General features: G+C 39.1%; 1 protein-coding gene across 2 annotated transcripts in view; it reads left to right on the top strand.

Annotated features, from left to right (window-relative positions):
* LOC149228772 (haloacid dehalogenase-like hydrolase family protein) overlaps positions 1-16,617 on the top strand; it is a 288,935-nt gene extending 272,318 nt beyond the window's left edge. For both annotated transcript variants that reach the window (XM_089378360.1, XM_089378359.1), the window contains one exon: positions 16,042-16,617. In XM_089378360.1, the coding sequence (XP_089234486.1) occupies positions 16,042-16,053 (12 nt within the window). In that variant the 3' untranslated portion in view covers positions 16,054-16,617. The remainder of the gene's footprint in view (positions 1-16,041) is intronic.
* The last annotated feature ends 1,208 nt before the right edge of the window (positions 16,618-17,825 follow it).

The following is a 17,825-nucleotide window of genomic DNA, read 5'->3' as shown; positions in this document are numbered from 1 at the left end:
GAGACATCATCAAAATGGGTTCTTCACTGGCATTCGAAGAAGAACCTATCATCTTATTCTCCTGCTCTAGAAATGGATTCTTTAACACAGCAGGAGTGGGAGAACCTTTGACTATTTTTACAACCTCGGCCCGATGAGGGCAATCTCTCGTAAAATGATCCTCTTCACAAATAAGACAAGGATATCGAGGTTTGCGCTTTTCGTCATTGGTTTCCGACTTTTCAGTTTTCTCCTTTGGAGCCTTGTCTGCTTTAGCCTTCTTCTTTCCTTTCTTCTTTCCACCGTTTTTTGGTTTGGCTGTAGATGACTCTACAGCGTGAATGTTGGCGGTGAGTTCAGGAGAAGACTCTCCTGTCGGAGAATCAGGCAAAGTGATAATTGGAGTAGTTGAAGCCTTGGAAGACTTCTTCTTGCTCTTCGTAGTCACGATACCAATCATACCATCAGCGGCATGAGATCCCGAAGGAGCAGCAGCGATTTGATTCGACTTTGGAAGATTCGGAATCTCTCGTGTAACGTACCCGACTGAGTGTAAACTAAGTCAAGGTATTGTGCCTGAGCAATGACTTGCTCCTCAGTAACTACTCCGGCCTTAGCTACATCTTCAGTAATCTTCGGTAATAATGATTTGACAAACCATTCAGCTAAGATTTGGTCCGGGATAAAAACTTTCACTAATCTCCTTCGACGTCTCCACTCATGAATGTGATCAGAAATATACGTGGACGTCGATTGTTTTAGTGAAGTTAATAACTCCGTGCCGTTATCGTATCTGACCGGCAACTGAAAGTGAGTTAAGAACGAGGTAGATAACTGGCTAAAGTTGTAAAAAGAGGCCCGTGGTAACTCAATGTACCACTTGGCCGCGAGACCAATGAGTGTACGCTGGAAAAGACGTAAGCGGATGGAATCATCTGAGATAGAATTCGAAGCACACCAGAGGTGGTAAGTCATCACATGATTGGACGGATCCTCTCCAGACTTACCTTCGAACTTGGGTATATCGCTGGGCAACTTATTTGGCATTGGCGGCCAGAACTGAAGATATTGAATTGGATCGTTCGTTAGGCGCGTCAAGTCGGGTAAATCCAAAGTTGCAATAAACGGTAACTGCCGGTTAGGATCTCTAAAACTCTGGGTCACAATACCAGCCCCATGAGGAGGATATCCAGGATAACTAGGAACAGGAGTCGCATTTGGGATATTATATCCTCCTGGAAAACCAGGATTAACCGGACCGTACTGGGGTTGTTAAGGTTGTTGATAAGTGTACCCAGGATACGGTTGATACTGGTAAACCGGTTGTTGGACAGCTTGCCCAGGTTGGTACTGTCCCTGGTACGGAGTTTGAACAAATTGAGGTTGAGTAGTGACAACCGTACTTATACCAGGCTGAACTACAGGCATCTGGACCGTGGTTTGAATCGTAGATCCAGACAACGATAAAGATGTCTGAGGTGTGGTAACAGGGACAGTAGAAACTGGAGCCGTCGATACTCCAGAAGTAAGTATGGTAGATGTAGCGATAGTTGCAGCAGCCGTTTGAGATGGAGTACTAGGTGCAATTGGCGGAGTAGTAACTACCGAAGCTACAGAAGTTTGAGCATTTGGCTGGACAGGTTGCGGTTGCTGGGTTGGACCAGAAACTACGGGTTGTCCAGCTTGAGGAACCATCTGTACACTTGGCTGCAACACCTGTTGACCCTGTGATGGATCCCATACTAACATTCCAGGGTACTGACCCGTAACAGGTTGAGGATACTGAGATCCATAACCAGATTGAGGGTAGGATTGATAATTGTAAGGTGCAGTTCCCATACTTGGAACATATGACTGACCTTGAGGCGGTTGATAACCTTGACTTGAGTATTGACCTTGAGGTTGATAACCTTGAGGTAAATACTGATACTGGGGTTGACCTTGACCTTGAGGTTGGTACCCTTGAGGTTGATAACCTTGGGGTTGATACCCTTGAGGTTGCCATCCTTGGGGTTGCCATCCTTGAGGTTGATATTGATACTGAGGTTGACCTTGGGGTACATATTGAGGCTGAGGTTGACCTTGAGGCAAGTATTGCACCATAGGTACATACTGACTTTGAGGTTTCCCCCCAGACACGATTTGTGTACCTTGAGGTTGCCCCCCAGGCGTTAACTGCGGTTGCCTCCTAGGCGGTAATTGGCCACCTTGAGGTTGGGAAACGGGAACTGAACCTGACATCATGTAAATGTCTCCTACACCCAATGGTAGATTACCACTGTTTCCAGCAAATAACCCATGATCAACGGGTTGAGGAGATGCCCCCGCAAAGGTACCAGAAAGTGACTGATACCCAGTGGGAACAGAAGGACCGCCGTGTAAAAAAGATTCAGGACTTTGTGTAAACACGGACGACTGACCAGACATATTTACAGGAGTATGAATACCTCCAGGTGGAAAAGGAGTACGAGGTGTGGAAAAACCGACTGAGTTGTCTAAAAAATTGGTTAACGCAAGGTACCAAGAAGTACTTCTAGGAGGACTGTAAAAGATGGATTCACGCTCCCTTAGATCAATAGTAAGTTGACCTTCAAGGTGAGAGACACCTATATCTTCTTCTGGAGCAAGTTCTTCTATAGCAATCAAACCAGAAGGTAGATTTTCGGTGATAATTCTTTCTATTCTCGGTGAATCAGGGACACTAGAAGTTGGAGTAACAGGTTCGGAAATTTCAGGTTCTTCGCCTGTTTCACTGGCAGATGAAAAACTACCAGCAAGCTCGGAAACTGTAACAGTTTCGGGATTGTAACCTGTTTCTAAACTTTGGTAATCTGGATGGACTACCAAGGAAGATTCTCCTTCTTCAGGCGAACCTACTCTACTGTCACTAGGAGGAGTTACAAGGACCTTTAACCCTTCGTACTGACCCGGAATGTCTTCAGGAGATTCACCCCGCGATTTACGGAGTTTTCTTAACAAATCTATTCCGGTAACAATCTCAGGAGACTTGCCCCGAAGTCGACGGGACTGTCTCGGTAATTCCGCCACAATTAAAGATTTTTAACTACAACACACGAAAACAAAGTAAAAATTTCAAATCAAAGCACCTAAAGTCTTCTAAAGAAGCAAACAAATTTGAAGCACACGCCTAAAGAATCTAGAGCGTCAAACCAAACACAAACAGTAGTCTTCCGGACCAAAAGCGCTAGTTGGTGATTAGGCCCAACCTCGCAGGATTCAGTACAGAAATGGCGGGTGGAACAGTTACCCCGGCAACCTGCTTAATGAATAGATCGGCACAAGTTCCTCCACTTTAACCGTCTCGAAGTGAAGTGAACCCCCGGAAAATCCAAGTGAGTATAACCGACGTCTGCTCCAGGTACAGTGGGACCTTCCCTCCACCGTCACCTCGGTAGAACCCTAAAGATTATGGTCACTAAAGTTACCAATCACAACAATTACACCTGGGGGAACAGTCTAAGCTCCGACAGCACGCAAGGGCAGAGTAACAAGCTCAATCCCCTTACCGGCTCCTTGACAATAATCCAAGGTTTACCGATAAGTGACCCCTGGCTCCTCGACAATGGTTAATCCGAGGTTTACCGTTTGTAATACGTACTGTCTGGCGTCGTTCCCAACGAGGGGGGAATGATCCCCTCACTGGTTCGGACACGAGCTCGTGCTTCTCCTTTAAGAGGAGCTTTCCCAGAGTATAACTGAAACAATTGGATTTAATCTACTCAAGATAAACTATCTGTTTGGTTTTGTAGTCTTGGAGAGTTAAGTACTCACCTACTCGAAGACCCTAGCCTAAGCTATGTTGGTGTTTCAGAGCCCTAGAAAAATGAAAATTACTAGATTGATTTTAATTTAAGCGTTACTTTTAAGGTTGTTTCTTAAGTCAAAAGGTGATGGAAGTGAAACCAGTGGTGTGTTGACTCGACTCGAAACCACTACAAAATGCACCTAGGATGATTTACCCACTACTTTACTTTTTCGATGAATTGCTTAACTAAAAAGTTGAGAGAATGCAATCTTTATAAAAGCAACTTCTTAATTGAAGACAATCAAAGAAACAATTCGTTTGTCTTTTCAAAGCATAAAAACATGACCGCTCTTTACATGCACGAAAAACTCTTTTTCTCTTTCAAAAACAAAAAGCTACTTGAAACAAGACTTTTAAAGAAGATGTTTTTGTATTTTTCTTTTAATAAAGCAAATAAATCTAATATAACCAAAAATCAATCTTAACAACTATTAAAATCTACGAAAATTCACTCATAAGCAAACTAAAAGGTAAATTTACTCTAAGCAATCTTAACGAGGCCAAAACCAACAATGATTATTCTAAGGTGTTTTACTTGATCACAATCAAATCAAGGACTAGCTTATTGCAGAACCAAAAACTAGTCAAAACAAAACTCTAATCTTTTTGTTCTTTTGTAAAATGGAAATCAACACTTTATAAACAAGTAATTCGAAATTTGACCCAAAACAACTTAAATGGCAAGCTGCTCACACAAGGAGACTTTACGACAGGTCCGACTTCTAAGAAGGCTGATTAACCAGAGAGATCTAAGGCTGGACAACTTTCTACCGTCAAAGTCACTACAGGACCTATTGAAAAATCAAACCCTAGGCCTAAACTTCGTTGAAATCCACTAAAACACTCAAAGCTCACAAAACAAGTTTAGGTGAAAATTTTTGACAGGGTACTAAAGGATCTGGGCAGAAAACACTAAGAAAAATCAAAATCTAAAAGCAATTAAAGCAAAAAATGGAATTTTCTTAAATTTTACAGGAAGACGCAGGCGACCCGTTATAACAAGTGCGGGCCCGCTCTGTGCAAACGGCAACAGCGCGTCAAAAGACGCACTGTGCAGTACTCAGAGGGTGCGTCCTTCTGGAAAAGTTAAGAAAAACCAAATCTAACTAAATCTAAAGCTAAGCCACCCAAATACTAATTCTCACAGTCAAAAACCAGAAAATAAAAATGATTTTCTCAGAGCAAAGTTCACACAAAGGAAAAGACTTTCTCATTAATGGATTCCCCAGTGGAGTCGCCAATTTGTCGTGGCGGAAAAAGTCGTTTGTGCGGACACAACTGACCTCCCTAGGAGTCTAAACTCTCTAGCGACAAACAAGACAAAATGGAGTGATCTTTCTGTAAATATACCTTTTAAAACATGAAAACTACAAGTGTTTAGGCTTACCTTATTCCAAAACGCTGTTGTTGTAGTCCGTCCTTGCCGATCCGGATGAGCTCCTCCTTCACATCAATTCCTGCAACCACAAACAATCAAACAATTACCAAGCACTTGCATTTCATATAATAAAACATACATTCAACATGCAGACCAAGGAACACATGAAATAACTCATTAACACAAGCTATTGAGAAAAATAAACTAGTTTGTATTAATAACGAAACAAAGAAACTCTTACAACCTGGCCTTGGTGTTGTGCAAGTTCCTCCCAGGGTCCATCAAGGGTTTTCCTCTACTTTGACAAAGCTCACCCACTTCCAAGTAGAATCAAGCAAAGACAATCTCTCCTCACAAGGTTTTAAATGGGAGTCCTAATTCCTGCAGCATTTACCCAAAGAAAATGTATAGCTTCAACCTCTCCTCCCTCTGGCTCAATGTCTTTATTTATAGTGCTGTAAAGAGGTTATTCAGGTCCACCATCAATGGGATAATCCCCCTCTTTGGGTGGGATAGCTCCTTTATTGATGGGATAAGTTCCTCCTTAATAGGGATACATGAACCAACTGGAGGCGCATCCATTTCATCAAACCGACCTCTAGAAAGTTCTAGAAGTAACCACAAGTAACTTTTTTAAGATGAAACTCGCGCATTTTGCCTTTTACAGAAGGACGCACCTGTCCCTTAACATACAGAGCGTCCAAGGACGCAACTTTTGTGAACATTGTGAGCGTCCCCGCAGGTAAGGCTAGAGAGAACCTGCGACCCCAGAGATAAACACATTTTTGACAAGACTTTCTCTCTTCTTTGAGTTTGAGATGGATAGCAGAGGCATAAGACTTGCCTAAGAGGGTAGCATGACTGTTGATTTGAGCCATACTAACTGTAAGTAGTCATGGTGACATTTTTTAGTGTAACATAGCTATTGAAAATGTCCATGGAAATAGATTTTTATATTATGCGAGGGACTAATAAGACTATTGTTGTTGTTGAGCAGGATTAGATTCTCTATTGTCACAATGAAGCATTACAATTAACAAAATATCTCAATTTATCAATTAGTAAAGCCCTAGTCTAACTTATAGATGAAATGACTTTTTTTTTTCATGATGGTTAATTTTAATCAAAATCTGACAATTATTTTTAAAAACTTGAGTTTAATTGTAGAGTTGAGGCTTCTGTGATCCATAACAAGTTTGCGAGAGATTTTTCTGCGAAAATCACATGAGAAACCAACTGGTTGGTTCGAAACGCGTCGACAAATGGTTTCTCATGTGATTTTCGCCGAAAAAACTCTCGCAAACTTGAGTTTAAATTGTTTAATCTACATAATTGGAGTGCCCTGAGGTTTCAGGGTGTTGAATCGATTTATGCATTCAAAAATTTATTTTAAAAAACAACAAATCTTGAGATTGTATCACTGGATTTTGGTGAATTCCGTTGAAAAAGGTTTTTTCGTTTTTAAGTTAGACTAAGCCATTAATAAAACCTAAATTTACTAAATTCTAAATTTTAACAGTAACATGAATTCAGTGTTTTTACTTTAACTTAGCTAGGCCATTAGTAAAACCTAAATGGGCTAAATTCTAAATTTTAACACTAACATGAATTTAGTGTTTTTACTTTAATTTAGCTACTACATAACATTTGTTTTAATTAAATTTCAAGTATATTTTAGCTTGTAACTTTTCAATAAGCATCAAATTATAAAACAATGATGAGTTTAGTATTTAAAAAAATACATTGATGTGCTTCTTTTTAACAAAAAATCATCAAATACAAATTTCCAATTATATTTGCAAATAAATAATAAAGTTGCACATGGGAGAACATGCTAAGCATATATAAATTTACATTAATGATGAAGAACATGAAATAATATGCTGGAAATTTACATTTATGATGAAGAACATGAAATAATATGCTGACTCCAATGATTTCAGTAAGTGTTAAATAATATGAATAAAAAAGGAAAATAAAATAAAAGTCTTCATTATTTTTACACGAGGGAAAAATACATTTTAAATTGGAGCTCAATCATCCAAATATATGTCATAAATACTTGGTTCATATCTCTCAAAATTCAATAATTAAACTAAGCAGCAGGGAATGCTAGCTATGTGGCCTTGTTTAAAACAAGAGATTGGAGTTCAGGCAAATCCAGGACCTTGGCTTAGTGAAAATCAACTTTTTCTGTTATGCCTCATAATACGTGGGACATTCAGTTCAAATATGTTGTTTCCAATGTCAAAGAACAGCTATGTATTGACACAAACACGTGGGATGTATTGTGACACTCTTCAGAGGTATTCCTATAACAAACAATAAGTGTTACATGAAATTAGAGTAGTCTAACGAGGTCACAATTTTGCTCAGAAAATAATGGAAATTCTAGCAATATTTTGATAAAATCTAGCGGAATTTTTTGGAAATGTGGGTTGTAGCTGTCAAACTTCAGGATTTTGGGTGCTTCAGGGGTTCTTGATGGTGTTGAATGTTGAGAAATGTAACTAGTATCGGTCTTCATAATTGTACTTGAGTCATGATATAGTGTATTTGTCAAAAGAAAGAAAATTTATTGTAAAAGAAAAATGATTTAAGCATGGGTTTCATGCTTTGTTTATTTTATTTTTAGGTCAAAAACACCCATTGAGTGCTCTAGGTTTTGTGTCTTGACTCAAAGTCAAAGTCAATATATATTAGACCCTTCTTGGGCTCCTTTTGTCAAGAAAATAAAATTATTTTTATGTGTCTTGTTCCTCCACCAAGTTAGGTTCCTCAACATTCAAGTCAGCCTCAAACATCTATCAAGTCGGCCTCATAATGGAGCTTCAAACTACTATATAGAGAAAAACATTCGACCTATTGTGACACTTATCATTGAAGCAATTCGATCTGAAACTTATCAATAATAAGGAAGTGCGATATGGTGATTTTATGGTCTTATATTGTCGTACAGATAGCTGCAGAGGAAGGTGAGAAGATTGCAACAACCTAGAGCATGAAGTGCTCAATTGGTTCCAAAGAAGAGAGAACCAGAGAGATGCCGAAAGACTAAGCTCAGAGGAGAGAAGCTTGGTGAGGTATCGTGTAGCAAGGACGACTTGTTACTGCAAAGGTTTTGTTGCAGCTCACAAAAAGATCATAAAGGCAATTCCACAGAGGATATGGGTAGAATTGCTAAGGGATGGAGAAGGCATATGACTAGGAGGTCATAAATTTTTGTACCTCGGGAGTTTGATGCAGGAGCATCTGAGCACCCTTCATTAAAATCAGAATCCAAAGCTGTGAAAGAGGAAACGTGGACAATCATTGTAACTCGGGGCAAATTCTGTTTAAAACATAGCTAAATTGATGGAATTGATAAGTCTTTAGAAGACTTGATTAAATGTAATTATCTGCCATGTATGCGAATAGAGATATTTAGGGGATTTGATTGAGCGATTGTGGGAGAAACTCATGGATCCCTCTTAGTCTGTAATCGAATTATGTATATAATGGAAATATACGTGTTGTTGTACATCTGTGTGTTATCTGAGTTTTGTGTGTCTGTGTATGGTTTAATTATTGTTCTTTACTGTCAGTTAATAAATATGCATGTTCGAGTATAAAGGACGAAGTTCCTATGAACTTCGCCTTAAACAGATTATGGCAGGATAAATGTGTGTTATAACGTAATTCCACCAAAAGCGAACGAGGAATCAGTTTCAATCGAAATAGTCGGATCAATGAGATCGACGGATAATAATAATGGAAGAGGAATGGCGGAGGAAACATCATAGCCGTCCAATGGGAGGAGATCCATGGTGATTGCGTGGAAAACTTGTGAGCAAGTTATCTCGGTTAGTGGACTTGAGAAATCCATCCAAAAGAGTTTAAACTTTAGGGTGATCGGACTGTCCGTTTAATGGCGATCAGACGCATATCACGTGCAAACAAGCGCAGCCGTTAATTCCAAAAACGGACGTGATGAGGGTTTATACAACGGGATTAAAACCTCATTGGGTTCCGGCAATCAAGACTGTCCGTTGGTTGATTGATCGGACGGTAATCACGCGCGAACATATGCGTGGGTTAACGTTTCTGGCGGACCGATATGTTATCAAAGAGGGTTAACTTTTATTTGGGGTCCGGCCATAAACGTTCAAAGAAGGCCGACGGTGATTGGTCGGGTTTATTGTGAAATCCGCCAATTAGAAGGCTTCTGATATATATGTACATGGGCCCATAACCCATAGGCCCACGCGGATTTATGTAAAGAAGCAGCTTTGCTGCGTAAAAGCGGCTTAGCTGTCATCACAAAGATAGAGAGGGGCAGAGATAGTGAGACCGGAGGAAGTTTTCCAGTTCCGGAGTGTTAATAGCAGAAGGGATGCATTTCCCAAAGAAGCTATGTAGATAGCTTTAGAGGGAGATTGATTTTGCTGAAGGGATGGGTGATTCAGTTGTAGTTGGTCATAGAATTCTCTAGGAGGCCAAGCGAATTCCTTCCAGAGGCAGAGTTAGCTAGGACACCATCTTTCCATTAGTTCTAGGGCTTAGCGAGTTAGAGCCTACGCAAGCACTGAGCAGAGGCTCACACAGAGGCTGTACAACTAGCTTGTTTTTCCATTTGTCGACGCTGGATCAGGCATGGTGTTGAGGTATTTGCCTCACAGATATTTTGGCTTGATTATTTTGTTGATTGGATTGCCAGTTGGGCATCCTTAGATTGTATTCAGAATTTCTCACTGCCGCTTAATAATAAAAACCCTCAGCTGCTGCCACTAGTTTTCCCAAGTTGGGTTTTTCTGGGGACTTTAGTCCAAAATAATAGTGTTATAATTTTGTGTGTTTCCTAGTATTTTCTCAGTTTTCAGTTTATCTTCCGCAATATTTTTTATTTTGGTGAAAACTTCAATTGTGAATTATTCGTTGTTTGTCGTAGCAAATAAACGACAAAATTAATTTACAGTTAGAAGAATAATTTCTAGTTGCTGCAATAGTTAAAATTTTCACATGGTATCAGAGCGATTTTGATCAAACAGGGAAGCTTAGAAGCGGAAGTAGAAAAGTCTTTGTTCAGAGGGAGCAGCAAGACACATTTTTTTGGGCTATGTAGTACCTATTCAGGTAGTGTGAATCGTTGGGCAGTTCGATTTTTCAATACAGGTTAGCAGAAAAATTCAACTTGCCAAATTGAGTGATTCTAGCAGGCAGAGGGAGCAGCAGTAGCTCAAATTTCGCTGAGAAAATTTCTTGTTTGGGCGTAGGAGGGTTTTTGCAACAGTTTTGCTAGAGCAAAACTAGCGCCAGTATGAAGCAAAAGCGCACACATAGAGGGAATTTCTCTCAGAGGGTTTCTAACCTAGAAATCCAAATTTCCAGTTGCAATTGGCAGTAGCTGCAAGCATATTTTCTCACTCCAAAAGGGAGTGCGAATAGCAGATTCAACAATCGAGCAGGTGAAAGGGGGATATTTCTATTCCAGTTTCAGAGATGGCATCAACTGGACTTAGAGATCAAAATAGGTTGGAGGGAACTTCCAACTAAGTCATCTAGAAGGGTAGGATGTCCTTCCTGCTAGATGAATTTGGTCTAAATAGTCAACACTTCTGAAGACCTCCATCATCGAAAGCAACAGTAAGGGTTCGAAGGGTGAGAAGGAGGAAGAGAATGTGGCCCTTGCATCAAAGGCCCCCAATCAAGGACAGGGGGAGAAAAAGAAAATGAAGGACGTATATAAGGTCAAGTGCTTCTGGTGTGGCGAGTTTGGCCACTACATTACTTAGTATCCTCAAAGGAAGAAGGAAAAGCAAGACCAGGCAACAACATCTATAGAGATAGACAAGTTGTCCTCCAGGTTGGAGGAAGACTTCGCCATGTTTGTAGCTATACCTCCAGGAATGAGGTGGGGTGATATGGAGTTATAGTCCCACAGTTGCACAGATAGTTGGGCAGGGTCCATTGAGGTGTCCTCCTCATGGATCATTACCTTGCTACAAGGGCCCACAATATTTAGTAGCAGGATGGATCAATGTCATTTGATGCAGTGAGATTCCAGAGTGACAGTTGCAAACTAGTTGCAGTTAGTTGTTGAGGAGCACAAAGCAGTGTTGACAACAGAGCAGGAGGATCAGTAGTAGAGTCAACAACAAGACAAACTCCCTAGTGGACAGTACAAAGGCTAGTAGCAGTGAGATGCTCTGGAGATAGATGCAGCAAAAAGACATAGTTGATTCAGTATTTTGGATACTTCTCAGCTGCAGTAGTAGCAACAATAGTTGAGAGGGAGTTGCAGTGCATATGCAAAGTTGGTAGCAATATAGCAGTGTCAGCAACAACACAGATGGAGCATCAGATTTGCGCAGTAGTTGGTGGGCAGTGGCAGGCAGTCATAGTGGCCAGACATCAACAACGTGTACAGAGGATGATGCAGAGACAGGGTGTTGGAGCAGTTCAACATTAGAACACCTTCCTCACTAAGAGGGAGTGTTAGTTTTTGTAGCATCGGATGGTGTTCTTGTCTCGACAGTTGTCAGAGAGGCTATGAAACACTATCACTCCATAACCCAGAAAAGGTTTCAGGAAATGCCTTAATTAAGTTAATTAATCAGTAATTAAATTTTTCCTAAGTCTAACTTAGTAAAATTGAGTAATTAACAGGAATTAATTAAGGAAGGTGAAATTTCTCTAGAAACTCATAGGGATCGACTAGGAAATAATCTCAAGCATTGATTAAGTTTTAATCTTGGCTGTTGGAGTGCGGCAGTGAGATTATGAGAAGTCGATGGGTAGATGGAGGAACATACTTGAGATCGATTTCCTTGGGCAGTTCGATTTTCTGGAGAGTAGCAACATTTTTCCCGAAGAGTTCGAGCCAGAGAAGGGAAGCAGAGACAAAGAGGGGAAGAGACAATGAGTCGGGAGGAAGTCCTCCAGTTCCAGAGAGTCAGCAGCAAAAGGGATGCATTTACCAGAGAGGCTGCACAGAGCCAACACATATAGCTTTAGAGGGAGATCGATTTTACTAAAGGGAAGGGTGATTCAGTTACAGTTGGTTTGCAAATTCTCCAGGAGGTCAAGCGAATTCCTTACAGAGGCAGAGTTAGCTAGGATGTCATCTTTCCAGCAGTTCTGAGGCTTAGCGAGTTAGAGCCTATGCAAGCACTGCACAGAGGTTGTACAACTAGCCAGTTTTGCCAGTTGTCGGAGTTGGATCAAACGTGGTGTTGAGGCATTTTGCCTCACAAATATTTTGGCCAGATTCTTTTGCTGATTGGATTGCTAGTTGGGCATCCATAGGTTGTACTCAGAATTTCTCACTGCTGCTTAATAATAAAAACCCTCAGCTGCTGCAACCGGTTTTCCCAAGTTGGGTTTTACAGGAGACTTTAGTCCAAAATAATGGTGCTATAATTTTGTGTGTGTGCCAGTGTTTCTCAGTTTCCAGTGTATCTTCTGCAATATTTTTTTATTTTGGTGAAAATTGTAGTTGTGAATTATTCGTTATTTGCCATAGCAAATAAATTGCAAAATTCATTTACAGTTAGAAGAATAATTTTCAATTGCTGCAATAGTTGAAATTTTCACATGTATCCTAAAGTCCACCATTCATAAAAGACCCATCTTTTTCTTGAAAGTACAATTGGGGCTGCAAAGGACCCTTTCTTGCTATGATGCCATCCCATACCCAATCACTACTTAAATACTTTTATCTATCTATGCCTTGCATTGTACGACATGCATCATTTGCTTAATGAAGAAGAGTGGGCCATGTTGAAGGAGATTCAAAAATCATAGAAAAATATGGCTTTGAGAAATTCAACTTAGTCCTAGCATCAATATCAAATAAATAAGTAATGGAAGGCATTATTGCTCTTTTTGGATGCTTAAAATTTCTGGTTGTAATTTGAGTAGGGTAACTTATCTCCGTGAGCTGAAGGATTCAACATTCCCAACAGAGGATTGGGAAGTAGAAGCACAATCAGTTGAAGATTTTATGTCTTATGATTTCTCCATCAGCATTACCATTAATTGTTTCATGATGTTTGAGAGTGGTTCCGACCTCATTGGATTTCATATGGAGAAAGTAGAATCTTAGATCCCACTTAAATCCTGTAGACTTGCCACTTAAAATTTTTCGAGATTTCAGGATTGGGGTGATGGAAACATTTCCATTGAATTCTATCATGTATGAGGGCAAGGAACTAGCATTTAATCAAGAGCACCAAGCCCTCCATGTACCTTGATGTTTGTGGCATTGATTATTGAATTCCTATGTCATGACCCTAATAAAAGTGTACCTATCACTTAAACAAAATCTTGAATTGACACATTAAAATTTTAGAGTGGAGGCTTCTGTGAGAAGATAAATTCTGTTATAGAATTTTCAAATTACTCACATTGAAGCTTTTATGGTTGATGTTTTGAGCCATCAAGTGTGGCTCACCCTTAGGACAAAGATGCGAAATCTGATCTAGCGTTGATAGATAAATAGGTGAGAGATGCGGGGAGAAGAGACATTAGGTTAGTTGAACGTTAGGAGGTCAAAAATGAAATTATTTTAAAAGGGAATAAACAAGATTCAAACGTTCAAATAATTAATGAGAATATGAATGCCAAGAGGGATGTCAAAAAATAAGAGATCCAAAGGTTATAAATGCTAAGAAAAAATAAAATTAATAAATTTTAAATTATAAAAAAATTAAAACAAATTAAGACCAAATACTATTAATTAATTAATAAATTGATGATTTAAGACCAAATAATATTAATTAAATAAATAATATAAAATTAGAATTAAATATTAAAGGAAAAGAGATAATTGAAACATAATAACATAAGAAAAGAATGAGTAATAATATAACCAAATTGTGGAGATGGAAGGAGCTCTGGAAACCCTTGCGGCAGCTAGGGTTTTTCCCTAGCCATTCAATCTTTGCTTTGTTTGCATAGATTTTCTGTAGAGCGTTCAATGGCGAATCCTTGTGATTTGGCAAATAAGTCTATTTCTTTTGCAAGTATGGCTGCCAGTCAAGCTAGCTCTTCTTCAGTTTCGTACAACTCAATGTTGAAATTTGGTTATGGTTTTCCGGTGGTACAAGATATTTCTTCCCTCAATGTTCCTATGGATGAGGAAGCTTTCTGTTGTGAAAATGATTTTTCGAAGAATGTCTTGGTTTGCAGGTTTAATGGGTACTAGTTGCAGTTGGCCAATCTGCATTAATGGATCTCTAAGACATGGAAACCCCTTTTGATGGACGAGTTGAATATTTACCCTATAACATGTGGTTTCTTCACTGTGGTTTTTGATAATATTGAGAACAAGAGGGCCATCTGTGAAGCTGGGTCGTTGTTTTGGGGGAGTGCTGGCCTCTTCTTGCAACCGTGGACTCCCACTTTTGGCCCAGTAATGACATCAATCTCCACAACCCCAATTTGGGTAAGGTTTCCAAACCTTCCCTTGCATTTATGGAATCATACATTGCTTTCCTCCATTGGGAGTGCATTGGGAAATTTTTATCGTCATTGTCCTGAAACATAAAAGTTTTATAAGACTACCTATACCTGAATTTGTGTGGAGATGGACTTCAACAAGGGTTTTCTCGCGGAGATTAATTTGATGGCTCAAAAAGCTCGTCTATGAGAATATTTCACAATCTAGAATAATAATTTCACAATCTAGAACAATAATTTCAGACATGCAATAAGAAATAACCCACATGCACATAATATTTTTCTTGGGGAAAACAATCTGCTAAAAACCCCAATGTCTATTTGCATTAATCTGATGAATAGAGATGTATTACAATTTCTTTGCTCAACTGAGCACAACCTACAAGTAACCTATCCCTCTACTGACTGAGAAGCTATGACCCAGACTTAGTCAAATTTGACCTCTGCTTAAGCCCCTATTTCCTTGCGCAATTCCTTGAGAAATTAGGCCCCTATTATTTAGGAATTTCTCCAAAATGGATTGCACAATTCCCAAGGTTGATCATCTAACTGCATGCAACACCTGTACACTCAAGAATAGTCTACAACTGATGTTACACTACCTTGGAATCTCCACCACAGCTGGGGAACTCGAATTCACTGCATGCACTAGCTATTAAGGGCTGATTGATCAACTAATTGGATGATCACTGAGTTTCACTGAAGTCCCACTGCACAACTAACCTTCAACAATTAGAACTAGTTTAACTAAAAACAACTAGAGATCACTGACTTTGATTGCTACAAATTAACAATCACACATGTTTAACTGAATTCTAACTCCAACTCGAATTTATTGAGTAAACTGGGTGACACAAACCATGTCACACAAGTTAACTGCATCCAAGTTGTCTGCTAATGTGGAAATTCAAATTTTCTCAATTTAATCAAGACAAAATCAAATTGAGCATTTCTTGCTGCGTTTTTCAACAATTTGTTTGGCTTTATTTTTCCTCTAAGAGTTTCCCTGCACTTGTGGGTTTTCCAGATCTTTAGATATGCTCGAGCAATTACATTATGTCCTATACCCAAGTGATGTCAAGTTGCTTAGATTGCACAGATTCTCTTTTATATATTGAATTTGGAGATTTTATTTCAAATATGAGCAATCTATTGTCTGTTCAATGATTATCATAAGCATGTCAATGAGGGCCTGTAGGGTACAAGTTTTCTATATTTTTCAAAGATTATTTCACATGGTGTTTTTCATTTATCTAAGAGTGAAGGTTGGAGGGAATGCATGTCCAGTTGATCAATTTTATATCTTCTATTCTAATTGATAATTTACCTTTTTTGGCAGCAGTTTGTATATACAGTTTTTTTGTATGATAATGCAATGGCTAATCTTCAAACTCAACAATTCTTTTTTGATTTGTTCCAGGTCTGCAGGTAGTAATTTCTCTGCGTCCAGGGAATGCTCCTCTTCCTCCTGATCACGGATTCCATACTGTACACTCCTTGTTAGAAATCTAGATGATGTAATTATCAGGGGGTTTTTCCTTTTGTCCAAAATATGAAGTCTACATTTTGTGTGCCTGAAAATATTGTTTCTGCTAGTGGATTTTGGAATTTATGGTGGAGGATTTTACTCTGGGTATGACGATACATACCCTAGTATCCCTGCAATTACAGTCTACTCCATAATATCTGGTATGGCCACCGGCATTACTTGCAGTATCCATTCCAATTAGTGGAATTGATTTGCTTTAAACTGTACTACTGTTGAACAATCAAGGATGTAGATGAATTAGTTTTTAATTTCAGTTGGTTCTATAAGCAGTCTTTGTGCTATAGACACATTGCCCAATTTATTTTTTGGGTGCTCCTTGAATGCACATGCCTAGAGAAAAGTTTCTCTATATTTGTATTAATCTGTAAGGTCTCTCATGTTTTTAGGGCTTGCGTGGTTCTGGTGGACATAATTATAAATTATAATGTAGAATGTATTTATTTGTTAGGTCAGATGTTCACTCCGTATATGTCAAATAGATAAATTCCTACCTTTTGAGTTTTATTGGCTGGTATATTACAAGATTCTCAAGGGTAGTGTTTATGATGCTCTGTCATTATGGTGTCAGGAGTCAAAATTTTCTGGACGTTTTGGGCTGCTGTGCTTTCAGTATCTGCTATCTTTCTCTAATTATTGGCTAGGAATGATTTCATGAATTACACATGGAACTATGATACTTCACAGGCTTTGCAAACGAGGAGTGATAGACCCTGATAATCTCTTTATATTGTTTGTAACCTTACAAATTACATTTTTTTAGTTAAATTGACAATATGAAATCTAAGGTGTTAAGTGGCATCTTTTCACAAATAATTAAATATTACAGGAAGATGAATTAAAGGCTAATTTTTACGATTCCCACGAATGGCATGTAAATATTATTATTCCCTGCCGCAAAGGGGTAACAACGCATTCAAAATGCGCTCACTCTAAATGGACTAAAAATTGAAATAGGTTTTCCAATCTAAACATTAATTTATTTTTTTTAGATTTATTTATTGGGTAATTTGCCCGGGCTCTTATTTTGTCATCATTATATTTATGTACTTTGTAGCACACTTGCAGATTTCATATTCAAGCAGTGAATCGTGATTGTCCTGCTTGTCAATCACGTCATTGGCAAATCATAGGTCCAAGTTTTTTTAATTCATTAATCACAATAAAAAAACATATTACGAGCAAATCGCGCTGTACTCTGCCACATTCTGCAATGTCCGGTCTCATCCTTTTTCAATCAATTCCATTGCCATTTCCCTCCCAAACCCAAAGCATAGGGTTTCCTTCATCTCGTCGGATCTTGAGTTCAATCCTTTCCCATGATTTTTTTCCTTTTTCGATCCCATAGTTGAAGCTCGACGCAGGACGAACGGATCGGGGCAATTAACAGACTTATTCATTCGGTCTTTCATTGTCTTCAAACATCGGTGGTTCGAACGCTGGGGTGTCTAGATATAGCAATAAAAAAATTACACAAAGGCAGCGGCTCGCATGGCGATATTGTATGCCCTGGTAGCTCGTGGTTCCACAGTTTTAGCGGAATTTGATGTGGCTCACGACAATGTGAGAACCATCAAGCGTCAAATATTGGAGAAAATTCCAGGTACTGGGGATAGCCACGTCTCTTATTCGCAGGATCGCTATATTTTTCATGTCAA

Source organism: Pinus tabuliformis, chromosome J (genome assembly GCF_031772625.1).
Source record: "Pinus tabuliformis cultivar Carrire ecotype Pingquan chromosome J, CPIR1, whole genome shotgun sequence".
NCBI classification, from domain to species: Eukaryota; Viridiplantae; Streptophyta; class Pinopsida; order Pinales; family Pinaceae; genus Pinus; species Pinus tabuliformis.
This window is presented reverse-complemented; position numbering and strand designations above follow the sequence as displayed.